Source organism: Neofelis nebulosa, chromosome 1, assembly GCF_028018385.1.
Source record: "Neofelis nebulosa isolate mNeoNeb1 chromosome 1, mNeoNeb1.pri, whole genome shotgun sequence".
In the NCBI taxonomy this organism is placed as follows: Eukaryota; Metazoa; Chordata; class Mammalia; order Carnivora; family Felidae; genus Neofelis; species Neofelis nebulosa.
In genome coordinates, this window is record NC_080782.1 from 122,782,210 (window position 1) to 122,795,696 (window position 13,487).

The 13,487-nt window shown below is 40.3% G+C and overlaps 1 protein-coding gene across 3 annotated transcripts in view; it reads left to right on the forward strand.

Annotated features, from left to right (window-relative positions):
• Nucleotides 1-309: 309 nt before the first annotated feature.
• Nucleotides 310-13,487, forward strand: part of DIAPH1 (diaphanous related formin 1) — a 103,549-nt gene continuing 90,371 nt past the window's right edge. For 2 of the 3 annotated variants that reach the window (XM_058733643.1, XM_058733652.1), the window contains exon 1: nucleotides 311-559. In XM_058733643.1, coding sequence (XP_058589626.1) covers nucleotides 443-559 — 117 coding nt within the window. In that variant the 5' untranslated portion in view covers nucleotides 311-442. Of the gene's footprint in view, nucleotides 560-13,487 lie in introns of all 3 variants that reach the window. The other variant, XM_058733663.1, reaches the window with a different exon arrangement.

Consider the following 13,487-nt stretch of genomic DNA (forward strand, 5'->3'; position numbering starts at 1 on the left):
CTTTACAGCCACGTGGGCACTGTGTGGGAGCGGGGAGGCCTGCGCCGCTCCGGCCGCCAGGTGGCGCTATTCCCTGTCGAGGCCGCAGAGTTGCACCGCCCACTCACCACCATTTCCCCCTCCCCCCCCCCCCCCCACGTGAGTCCGAATGGTTAGGTCCGCCAGGCAGGTAGCTTGCTTCCGCGCCTTCCCTCCACCCCCTCACTTCCCCCATTGGTAGGAGCTGCTGGTCCGGGCGGAAGTGGGGCAGGCGGGCGGGAGCGAGGCGTCGCCGTTGTATATTCATGAGGCGCGCGCAGCCCGGCATACTAATGAGGCGGGGCGCGGCGGCGGGCTGAGGAGGGAGCTGTTGGGCGGCGGCGGCCGGTCGGGAGCTGCCCGGCGGGAGCTGCCAGGCGGGAGCGGCGTAGGCGCGGGGTCATCTGCCAGCGCGAACCTGGACATGGAGCCGCTCGGCGGGGGCCAGGGTCCCGGCCGCGGGACCCGGGACAAAAAGAAGGGCCGGAGCCCGGACGAACTGCCTGCGGCGGGCGGCGACGGCGGCAAATCCAAGAAATTTGTGAGTGTCCCTCCCACCCGGTTCCTTCAGCCTAGCCCGGTAACCGTCCTCCGGTCCCCGGTGACCCCCGCAGCCGACCCCAGGGCTGTACGCCCGTCTCTCGGGAGCCGCCCCCGCGCCTCTCTTCCTCCGTTTGCTCGGTCCTGGGCTCCACAGCCGGACATCCTACCCCTCCGGGACCTCGGGAATCCCCGGAGTCCCACCCGGCTCTTGCCCCGGCAGCCTCGGGGCTTCTTTCACCCCATCAGCCCGTACGCTCTGCCCTCCGCCCCCATAGCCCGGCGGGTCTTAGCCCCATCTCTTCCTTCTCAGCCCCACTTCCTTTCTTCTTCCTCTGTTACCCGCACACGCCTTCTCTATCTTGTCCTCTATGTTTTTCTGGGTCCATTATTTATTACCCTTCCACAACTCCCCCCCCCCCCCTTTTTTTTTTTTTTTGTATCCTCTTATTTGCTTCTCTTAAAGGTCACTTCCTTCTCAAGATTGATCCCTTTCACCTGCTAACTTTCCTCCCTCCTCGCCCCGGCTCTGGGCCCTCAGCCCGGTGTCACCTGATAATCCTTCCCCTCTGGAATGTTACCTGACTTGGCTTCTACCTTCCCTGGACGTTTGTCCTTGTGATTGCAGGAATGGGTTCCTGCCCAGGTCCTATGGTCATTGGGCATGACGTTAATTTGTTTCCCAGTATTTCTCCATCCCGAGAACCTGCCTCTTTGCCCTGTTGCTTATCACTTTTCAGAGGGTTAGAACTTCTCTCATGATGATGCCTTTCTTGATTTAGGATGGTGCTAAACCTTCCTCATAGGGAGGAAGTTAGGCTGCAAGTCCAAGAAGTTTGAGTAATTGAATCGCTTTTTATGTTTCCCATGAAAACCATCTCAATTCTTCTGCCACCTCCTTTGTGACAGGCTAGTGACATCCCTTTTCCTACCTGTACAAGAGTATAGCTGTCCTCAGGTGCCAGTGACTTCCAATCTGAGTTGGAAGGAATACTGATATTCATGTAACACTATCATATTTCATTACCTTTGCCCACATTAAATCTTGTTTACTCCTCTCTCCAGGGAGCTGTTTGTTTGCTTTTTACTGTAAAAGCTTTGAAAGATATGGGACACTATCCAAGAGAGGGAAATAGTCTTGGATCTTAATAATCGTTTGCTAGTTGTAATTGTAGTTATTTATTATTTAGTCTTTTCTTCCAGGTGATTATGCCTCCACCACGGTATCTTTTTCTAGTAACCAAATGGATTCTGACTCTTTGCTCCTTTATCCCCAACCTTTAGTATTCTGATCCAAACCCACAAATTTGGGAAGAAAACTGATAAAATGATGGAAACAGGAAGAAAGTGTTGCTTTGGGACCTAGAGGATTGAGATGTGGAGAGTACTAAGCAGAATTAAAATAGTGACTCATCTCTTCCTACCTATTTCTAGCAAGGCAGGTGCTTCTGGACTGTCCTTTCCAGTGACTTATGGGCTGTCAGTAACTGCCTTCTTTTTTTTTTTTTTTTTAATTTATTTTTTTTAATCTGGTGAACATCTGTTTTTCCAGAAATGTAGAATTAATGGTAGTGAGGACCCTCCCCCTGGTGATTAAAGAAACATTTCCTTATGTTTGTTTAGGATAGTAACTGACACTCTAGTTAGAGAGCTTTCCTTCTAAGAATTAAATTCTGGGGCTTATAATCCTTTTTTATTATAAACATACATATATCTGTTATTGTTGTTTTGCTCTTGTTTCCATGGGTACTGTTTGACCTTCCTCACCCACATTCCAGCTATTCCTGCTGATGTATAGTGAACTCTGTGGCTTGTAATGTTTTTCAGGTCCTTAAATAGAATTTTGTTTGTGCTTTTGTTTTACCTAATACCTGCGTGTTTCACAAGTGAAGGGAATTGAAGTTGAGATACCTGAGGAAACTTCACTTTTTTTCACCTGTGTTTTGGAATGTCCATGGAGTCTTGTGTATGCTGGGTGGATTTGGCTCAGAGTTTTTGGTATTTGCTTTACAGAGGGTGGAGCCAAACCAAGTTCTCTTTTTCTTTCTGAGGTGTTGGTGTTAACTCTTAACCGGCTGAACTGTTTAAAAAAGAGAGAGAGAGAGAGAGAGAAAGAAAAAAAAATGTATAGCACTGGTAGTGAGTAGAATTGCATTCAGAGCTAGGGAATTGGAAAGTTTCCAGAAAAGTAGTGCTACTTAACCCCTTTCTTGCCAACTGTAACTTACCTCAAGGCATCAGAATATTCTCTCATTGTTCTTTTTATGAGAACTCTATGACAGTGAGAGACCAGGAGGGGCATTGCAATCCACTTGTCTTTGTGTCTGTGTGTATATGTGGGTGCGTGGAGGGGGAAAGATTGCTGGTGTGCTTTTGTTAGCCATGGCTTAGTTTTTTGAACTACAAGCTAAAAGAACTGTTTTGCCTGCTCCACCTTTGCTAGAGTGTGTGTTCTCTGGAATCCCATTAAGAATGTACTTTATAAGTCTCCCTTTCTCTCTGCCCCTCTCCCTGCTTGTGTGCTTTCTCTCTCCTTCAAAAATACATAAACATTAAAAAAATAATAATTTAAAAAGGGGCACCTGGTTGGCTCAGTCGGTTGGCATCCAACTTCGGCTCAGATCCTGATCTCCCTGTCTGTGGGTTTGAGCCCCGTGTCAGGCACTGTGCTGACAGCTCAGAGCCAGGAGCCTGCTTTGGATTCTGCGTCTCCCTTTCTCTCTGCCCCTCTCTCTGCTCATGCGCTCGCTCTCTCTCCTTCAAAAATAAACATTAAAAAAAAAAAAAAAAAAAAGAATGTACTTTATAAAACTCCACTGGTTTGGACTTAGTGTGCCTGAAGGTTATTTGTTTGCATTTGAGGAGTTTCTCATCTCTTTAAGCTGCTGCATACCTTTCCAGGCTTATGCAGGTTCTAAGTACAGATCAAGTGAATGGAAGGCAGAGCTTACATATTGGCAAAGATACTCTTACCCTCTGAGACATCTTGGGTGGAAAGCAGATGGAGTTGAAGTTTAAAAAGTGGTTGGGAATCACCTTTTAAAAACATTGGGTTGTTAGAGATGCTGATACTTGTGGCTGAAGCTGGGCTGCCTGGTATTTCCTGATTCTTCATGAATCTTTCTCCTTCTGGGCCATAAGCATATCCTTTCTCCAGCATTGTTGCAGTTCCTTGCAGAGGTCTTCAGGATGAAGGAAAATAAAAATTCAAAATGAACAGAATGTTTTCTGATTTTTCAGCAGTGATGAATTTGGGTGTCAAATAAACTGCTGGCTGAAATATGTGTAAAGGTAGTAATTACAACCAGGGTGTTGGAGGCTGCAGAGTATTCCTGCATTTTATAAACACCATGTTTTATACAATCAAGAAGTTGATGCATTCTAAGAAGGAATATTACTTCCTGATTCAGCTAGAGGCATAAGTCTGTAAAACGTGAGTTTTAGCTTGGGATTAGAGAGAAGAGAAGATACATAATTTTTAAAATCTTGTTTAATATTGGATGTCAATGTATTGAATTTCACCAAGCGAGTTTCATGCCTTGTGAAAAACAAAGTGATAGTGAAAGTATAAATGTTTGGTTGTAGACCCCTGTCCGTCTGTCCATAAGGAGAGCAGTCAAAGGTAAAGGATGCCAGGCAGAATTTTAGATAGTAGGGAAGATAGAGAATATGAAAGAAGTGGAGTTGTTTATGCAAATATCTGCTTCTCTCTTATTAAGACATTAACTTTGATCCAGAAAGTTGCAGAAAACGGAGAGCTTTATACTAAAGTCATGTGATTTTTTTTTTTTTTTTTTTAAGATGATAAACAAAGGGATTACTTAGTTTGGAAAGAGAGCCTACAGGAATGTTTGTGAGATGTTTGAGATAACAGAATGATACCTTAAAAATTGCTGCCCTTTTTCCTGCCTTGTTTTTAAAGAGGTAGCCCAAGGATCCACCTGATCATATTACATTTACTTGTCTCAAAGGAAATCCTCCCTGACAAGAGGTCAGACCGAGGGAATCCCTCAGAATTAAAATCTCTGCCTTGAGAGAGTTGGTAAATGTTGGGATACTTTTATTAAAAAAAAGCTGAACATTTTATGACATGTAAATTATATTTATTATAAAACCTAAGAAAATAGTTATAAGTGAGAAATGATTTAAGTTTGTTGATGTTTCTATGGGTCAGAATAGACTAATTTTATTTCCTGTATGATAGAATAACCTTTTGCTCTCCCATGGGGCTCTCCATTTTATAAATGGATTGCCAAGTTATTCTTGGAGAGTATTAACATTTTCAGTGAAATGTAATGGAGGTTTACAAGATAAGGTTATACCACATAAGATTTAGAAGAACAGGTTAAAATCATGTTTATTACCAAGAAATAGTAGTAATTGTAGAGGAAAGGTTTGTGTGTTCAGATAGTATGTTTTTCCCATTTTATGTCTCATTTGAAATCATTCATGACTACAAAAAGCATTCCTATTTGAAACAAGCTACGTGTTGTATTACTTAAGTGTTTTTCTTTATTTTGTTGCCCTTCCTCTTACTCACTTTTGTTTGAAAGCCTTAGGAAAGAATTTACCTCTTGCTAATGAGCAAAGCAGCCTTGAGTATTTGCCCCTAGTTAGGGTTAAGGAAGACAAAGGCAAGCATCCTCTCCCCTTGCCCAGTTAATATCCTCCCTCCTTCTTTGTTTTTATTCCCTATCTGCTTCTGTAGGGGCAGGGCCCAGTTCCCTGGGCAGCCAGGCTTTGATGAATCAGGAGCGGTAAAAGCTGTTAATACTAAAATTTCATAAAGCTTCAAAGCTAAAATTGAAAAAGAAAGAATGTTTAGACACTGGGAACATATTTTACCTCATTTTACACCTCTCTTTTTCCTTTCTCTCTTCTTTCTTCCTTCCTTCCTTCCTTCCTTCCTTCCTTCCTTCCTTCCTTCCTTCCTTCCTTCCTTCCCCCCACAACCCCCTCCAAACATTCTATTAGAACCAAGGAACCCTTTTTAATAAAGTCAAAGAATTACTGGAAAAGAGAAGTATTAGGACCAGTGTTTCAATGAATTTTACCACCTATTACAGGATAACTGGGTGTATCATTGCTGTTTCAGCTCTGAGATTCTTCCATTCATTATTAAAACTTGCTATGAAGGGTAGCCTTAAAATTTTAGTGTTGGAAGGGACTTTAAATGTCATCAAGCCCAAACACCCACTCAGTGCAGTAGTTTCTTCTTACATTTGAAGTTTGGAAACATCAGGGGACCATGGGGTGGATGTTGGATAAATGAATGCAGAAGAAGCACAAATTTTGGATTCTACGTATCCTTTAGTAAATTTCAGGATCTTGGAATAGCTAGAGTAGTAGAAAGATTTTATAAAGGGAACGGATATACTAGAAGCTCTGTAACTGAAGGGAAAAGATTGAAGAAACTGCTGTGTGTTGCTTGGCTCTCTGACAATCATAGTTTCAATTTGTCCTATAAATATTTGCTTAAATTTCTTTACTCTGAGAATGGGGATGGAACAGATAAGGGGACACAAAGGAGAATAAGTATAACGGAGCTGAATTAAGAGAGAAACACCTGGCATTCTTACGTGGAAGAATTCTTATATGGAAGATGGGATATTCCATCCTTGGTGGTGGTTAAGTGGTCCTTAGTCTATGTGGTAGCGAAGTTGACATTTTAAGGTAGCAGGTAGAGGTAGAATTGATGGTGTTCTGGATTTTTGGATTCTGTGATTTATTCCCTGTTTTAGAAATACTGCTGTGTGAAAAAATAGAGTTTGCATTTTCTTCTAAGATTTAACATGCTTTAAGGATCCAACAGAAGATAATTTATAAACTGTCTTTGATCCTGCAGGTCACAGAAAACCAAGGAGTATACCTTGGTTTTGGGCTTACATCTCAGAAAAAGCTGCCTTATGTTTAATTTTTTTTTTTAAGTTTATTTATTTTTGAGGGGAGGTGGGAACAGAGGATCTGGAGCTGGTTCCATGCTAACTGCAGAGAGCCCGATGCAGGGCTATAACGTACAAACCGTGAGATCATGACCTGAGCTGGTTGAATGCTTACCTAGCTGATCCTCCCTGGCACCCCTATGTTTAACTTTTTAAAAAAGCACCAAACTGTTTTCCAAAGTGAGTGTACCATTTTACATCCCCACAAGCAATATAGGAGTTCTAGTTCCTTGCTGACACTTGGTATGATCGGTCTTAAATTAGCCATTTCAGTGAGTATGTGATGGTACTTCAGTGTGACTTTAATTTGCGTTTGTGTAATGATGTTGAGCATCTTTTCAACTATTTATTTGCTATTTATGTATCTTCACTGAAGTGTCTGTTCAAATTTTTTCCCATTAAAAAAAAATTTTTTTTTAATGTTTATTTTAGAGAAAGAGAGAGAGTGCAAGTGGGGAGGGACAGAGAGACAGGATTGGAAGCAGGGTCTATGTTAACAGCAGAAAGCCCAATGTGGTCTTGAACCCATGAACCGTGAGTTCATGACCTGAGCCAAAGTCAGACGCACAACTGACTGAGCCACCCAGCTCTCCCTAAAATTTTTTATTATTATAGTCTATATGCAAGTAATTTGTTGGATATGTGTTTTGCAGATACATCTTTCTCCTATGATTTGCCTTTTCATTTTTTATTTTTTTAACACTGTGGTATGAAAAACAAAAGTATTTAACTTTGATGAAGTCCAATTTTTAACTTTTTGCTTTTTGTGTCATTTCAAAAATCTGTGCTAAAATCACAGCCCATAAGATTTTCTTCTTGTTTTCTTTTAAAAATTTTATAGATGTAGCTCTTAAGTTCTCTTTTCCACTGTGGGTATGTTAATTATATCCTGCTCATGCTTTTGGGGGGTAAATTTTCACTTGTAGGCAAAGACAGAACCTTTCTGATACTAAGGATTGGGGACCTTTGAGATTCCATTTATCCTGGAGTCATTTTCATCTTAATATGTGGTGGTAGAAAGCTTTTGTTCTCCTGTATGTCCTGTGCTACAGGGTGTATAGTGCCATTCTTCTATCTAAAAATATTAAAGAATGTTTAGCATCTTTTTTTTTTAAGTTTTAATTTATTTATTCATTTAAGTAATCTTTACACCCAACATGGGGCTCAAACTCAAGACCCCAAGATGAAGAGTCAGATGCTCTTCCGACTGAGCCAGCCAGGCGCTCCAATGTTCATCTTGATAGGTAGGAAGATGAATTCATTCCAGACTGGAAGGACAGGGAGTAATAGTAACAACAACAGTAGCAGTAGTAATAAGGTTTGTTGCATACTTATACACCCCTAGCACTGTGCTAAAGACCTTTAGATTCGTTATCTCATTAATCTCTAACTCAATCTTATAAAATAAGTACTGTTGTTATTCCAATTTCATAGGTAATTAAACAGACTCAGATCAAGAAACCTGCTTTAGCTTGAAAAACTAGGATTCAGACTGAAGTCTGGCTTATTAAAAAAAAAAATTTATTCACCACTTTGTGCTGACATTTTACAAGTGTCCAGTTTTTGCACCTTTAGTATAAAAGAGTATTAACTGCTAGGAATTTACTAGAAAATGTTGGTGGCATCTCTTTAGTCATTTGATGACTGTAGTCTATTAAAACTGGGCTCTCCTCCAGTTCATTTGGTGGGAAAGAAGTACTGGGTCTAGATGGACCAAGTGCAGTGGCTAAATGGCTAGCTAACTGCTTTTTGCATTTAGTGATTTAAACTTTGAAATCATTGCAAGAATTACAATTAAACCTTTCTTAGACATGAAGAAGTAGCTATTTCAGTGCATCACAACCAATCTTTCCTCTGGCTCATGAGTTATTAAGAAGTTGCCAGTTATTATTTTTTTATTTTAATTTTTTTAAATGTTTTATTTATTTTTGAGAGAGAGAGAGAAAGAGTAAGCAAGCAAGCAAGCAGGTGAGGGGCAGAGAGAGAGGGAGATACAGAATCTGAATCAGGCTCCAGGCTCTGAGCTGTCAGCACAGAGCCGGACATGGGGCTTGAACCCACAAACTGTGAGATCATGACCTGAGCTGAAGTCAGACACTTAACCGACTGAGCGACCCAGGCACCCCACCAGTTGTTATTTTTAAAGGCAACCTTCTATGTAAATGAAATAGCTCTAACAGCATCAGCTATCAGTTGTATGAGTTGTTTAAATTGATTAAAGCAGCAAGTAGTGGTGACAAATGGAAAGGAGGAAGCTGTTGCTAGACTGCTTCCCATAGTTACCTTTTCTATATTTTAGAATAAGCATGTAGTATTCTTAAAATCCTTTCTCTGTAGCCCTGAAACTTGACTGTAAGGATTGTGAATGGTTAATATCTCCAGGATTTCTTCTGAGAGTCTGGGGCCTGCTGATGTTTGTTCTTTAGACCTGGCAGTTATTTGCCTGTGGTTAATAATTAAAACATCGCCACCAAGATCCAGGTACCTGGAACTAGGATTTTCTGTATGACTGCTGGCAAAGAGTAGAGAATAGAGTTTCTCTTATTTGTTTGAATTCGCATGGATCTACTCTGGATCCAAAAGGCTAAAGATCAACAAGTCATGTGGTTGCCCTATCAGGTTCAGTCCTTGCTTTTTAATAGATTGTAATCTCAGTCATGTTAATAGGTGAATGGGTAGGAAAAGCTCAGAGGCTATGAACGTAAGAGTTTAAAAGCTGTAGGATTTTAGGGGTGCCTAGGTGGCTCATTCGGTTAAGCACGTGCTCTTGGTTTTGGCTCAGGTCATGATCTCACAGTTCATGGGTTTGAGCCTCATTGGGCTCTGCGCTGGCAGTGTGGACCCTGCTTGGGATTCTCTCTCTCCCTCTCTCTCCCTCTCTAAATAAATAAATAAACATTTTTTAAAAAAGAGGGATTTCAGAGAAGTGAAGGAATTGAGTGGAAAGATTACTGGACTAAGAGAAGACCTAGGTTTCAGAATCTTAGAATGCTGGAGGTTAAAAGGATGCTAAAAATTATTTCATTCAAACCCTTTATTTTATGCATTAAGAAATGTGAACCTAGAAAAATGATCTGTCTACATTTATAGCTAGACCTAGGACTAGAACCCCTATCTCCCACTCCCATCGAAGTATTCTTTCCAAATATTCCTGTTTAGTCTGACTTTGCCACAATTAACCCTGTGAACTCTGGGCAAGTCATTCCACTTTTCTTACTCTTTTCTTATAATATTAGAGAGTTAGCATGTAAGATTTCAAAGGTCTGTATTTACATCCCAAATTCTATAATGATCCAGAATAGAATTGTGGACAGTGTTAGTTAACTTCATAGAAGATGGGGGATATGACAAGCCTTGGAAGGAAATACACGGGTTGGTAGAGAAGATTTCATGGTGTGGGGAGCAGTGTGAACAGAGGCTCAGAGGTGCAAGTGTGTGTCTGTGGTAAAGAGAAATGGCCCAGTTATAGCAGTCGAGTATTTATATGGGACATAAATCATTTAAGAAAGGCACACTACTTCATAGAGTTTATTTTATTCCTTTTAAGGGATAAAATAGGTTCTCTTTCTGTAGAAACCTGCAGAAGGCAGGATTGAAAATTAGTGTTTTGTAGTATGTCACGATGCATGTTGATGCAGTTTTTGGCCATGTGAATGTGTTATGGTGACAGGAAATCAGCATATCCAAGAACATGAATAGATAAGTGTTAAGGTTCCAGCAAATCATATCTGCTACTGCGATGGAATTTAGATAGTTAATTTTGTTTCAGTTACAATCCTTGTCCATTTTAACGCACCCATCTTTTCAGACTTTTGGAGATAAAGCTAGGTTTAAAAAATATGATTCTCAGCTGGATCTCAAAGCTGTATAGCTAAATAGTGGACTCAGGTAGGAAATGCCATTGTAGGAACAATTAGAACTCTTTAGACCCTACTACTTCTTCTTAAAAGTTGCCTAGTACAGGGGTTCCTGGGTAGCTCAGTTCGTTAAGCGGTTGACTCTTGACTTCAGCTCAGGTCATGATCTCACAGTTGGGTTTGTGAGTTCAAGCCCCACATCAGGCTTTGCACTGACAGTGGGGAGTCTCCTTGGGATTCTCTGTCTCCTGTCTCTGCCTCTCCCCGACTCATGCATGTGCACTTTCTCTCCCCCCACCCCTGCTCTCTCAAAAATAAATAAACTTAAAAAAAAAAAAAGTTCCTTAGTGCAGTATAGGTTTTGATTGCATGCTTATTTGAAGGGTTCTTTAGTCTTTTGTAAATGAAAATAAACATGTGTGTGTATATATATATATGGCCTTCCAAGGCCTGTCATATCCCCTATCTTATAGTATATAATATAGAGAGGAAGGGAAGGAGATATCTTTTTGGGTGGATCTTATTTCCCATCTTGCTTGTGAGGTGCTTAAGCCCTTTGGTGGTATTTCACTCATGTTAGCAATATCCTTTTATGTATTTACTTTTAATGTTAGTCTTGGGAATCTTGGGATCATTTTCAAGGTTCTCTGTTTCTATGGTCTAATGTAGGAGATTGACAGAAACCTTAGTCCTCTCTCACCAAGGTAACTGAGGCAGAGAGAAGCTCTAATGTAACTGTACCTGACCAGAAGAACTCTGTTGAGAAAAGTTTATTATTATTCTCTAGAGATATAGTATCTTCAAGTTTTGTGTTTAATGAAGGAACATGTCTATAGGACTAAAAATGTCTGCATTATTTTACATACTTCAGGGCTGCCAACTTATATCATAATGAATGGGAGTAGTATTTGGCCCAGTGCTATAGGGATTGTTAATATAACATTTAAAGCAAGTAATTGGTAAGTCCCTATATTATTTTAATCTATTAGTATCATGGTCTTTCAGGGCTACAGAAAGGTTTACACAGAGTGTTGAGAAAACAAGACAAAGAGGAGTCTTCTAAGTCCTTAGGAAATGTCTAAGTCTTCACAAAAAGTGCTAGTGACCTTTTTGTTTTGTTTTGTTTTGTTTTTGTTTGTTTCTTACACTCTTATACTCCTACATAGCTATTCTTCAGTTTCTTCATTTGGCCATAGCAGCAAAGTAGATTGAGACTGTTCTAAAATTATTTCATCATATTTGCATGGGACCTCCAGAGATAATTTTAGTTTTGTTAGTTTTTGTGAAAGATGTGTGTTGGGCTCCCCAGGCATAAAGGCCTCTAGTGATTTCTTGATTCTTGTATTTTAGAAAGATGGGAGTTGGCCTTAGTTGGCAGCTCTTTGCATCCGCCAGGGCTTATTCGTTACTTACTTCTAGGCCCATGGGTGACGTCTGTTTCCTGTGATTGAAACCACAAGAAGAAGTGGTGAGAAGCCACTGTAGGATATGTACTATCAGGCAAGTAGCAGGCATGGAGCTGCCCTCAAAAAGAGCAGTAGTAACTAAGCACAGTCTTTAAGGTCTCAAGAGACCCTAGAAATGTTCTGACCTAGCTTCCTCATCTTAACATGAGGAGGCCGGTGAGGTCTGGAGGTATTAATTTGCTCAAGGTCATGTAATTAGGTGAGCTAGCTTTTAGACTATTCATTTTTCTTTCTCACATTGCTTTGTCATCCCTAATTTTTCTTCTTTTTTAATGTTTATTTATTTTTGAGAGTGAGTGGGGGAGGTGCAGAGAGAGGGGAGACAGAGGATCCAAAGCGGGCTCTGCGCTGACAGCAGAGAGCCTGATGCTGGGATTGAACTCAGAAACTGTGAGATCATGACCTGAGCTGAAGTGCAAGGCTTAACTGACTGAGCCACCCAGGTGCCCCTGTCATCCCTAACTTTTCTCATTGTGCCCTGCCAGAGTGTTTGCTTAAGCAAAGTATGACTAGAGAAGAGTAAATACTGGTGGGCATTTTGAATATGGGAATTGGATGATGTTACTTTGCTTTTAGGTGCTGTGCCATGATTGTTTTTAGGCTTTTTTTTTTGAAAAAACATGTATTTTCAAAATAACAGTATCTAAACCCCAAATTTCTACTTTTCATTTTTATTTCACTTAGTATTTGAATATTCTAGTTATTATGTCTATGCACATGTTTTTGCAAAGTTGCAATTATAGTTGACACAGGTTTTCTGCTTTTAAAACAATGTATCATAAACACTTTCTAGCTTTCTAATCTAAAAAATGTTACTTTTATTTGAAATGGAAATGTATATTTTATTATAAAAGTGAAACACATATTTCTAAGAAAATATAGATGTGTATAAAAATAAAGTAAAACAATCCCCTACCTTGTTTTCCAGAAATTATAGTTATTTTAAAGTAGATAAAACCAGAAAGAAAAAAAAAAATGATACATGGAAGTTTCTTTGTAGCCTAAGTACTTTGGCCTGAAATTCTGTATTTGTGTTAGAACATAGTTCCACACTATGAGTACAATTGCTCCAAGTATCAGTTGTACCCTATTTTAACTTTTGCTTGTATTTCTGGTGTTAGAGGAGTAATGAGATTTCGCCTCCTGCTCTCCTGCCCCCCCTCCGCTGCAAGATTTTTTCAAAATCAGATCTTACTCTAAATTTGTAGGGGCCCAGAAAATGTTTACTTGGTTTCATAAGGCTTTTTGAGTAGTAGTGTAATTTTTGGATTGGTTAAGCTATTATCAGTAGGCTATGATTATTTCTGTGTATTTAGGAATGACATGAGGACAGAAAAAAAAAAGGTGTAACCATCATTTAGAATTGAAGGACTTGAGAATGGGATTTAAAATAAGGTGGCTTCATACTTGGTGCCTGTATGTAGAAGTAATATCAGCTGCAGGAACTTCCTGTCAGCCAGGCCTTGGGTGTGTCATACATGTGCTCACCCTTGAGGAAGAGTAGATGTCCTGCTACTCACATCACAACATGGGAGGAGAAGACAGTTGCTACGGAGATTGGGAAACAGCATTCCTGAGTCACTGAGTATTTCCAAATGAATGGACAACACCCCCCTTTTAAAGGAGCAATTACAATCTAAGCTCAGGCAGTAAAGAGAGAGACC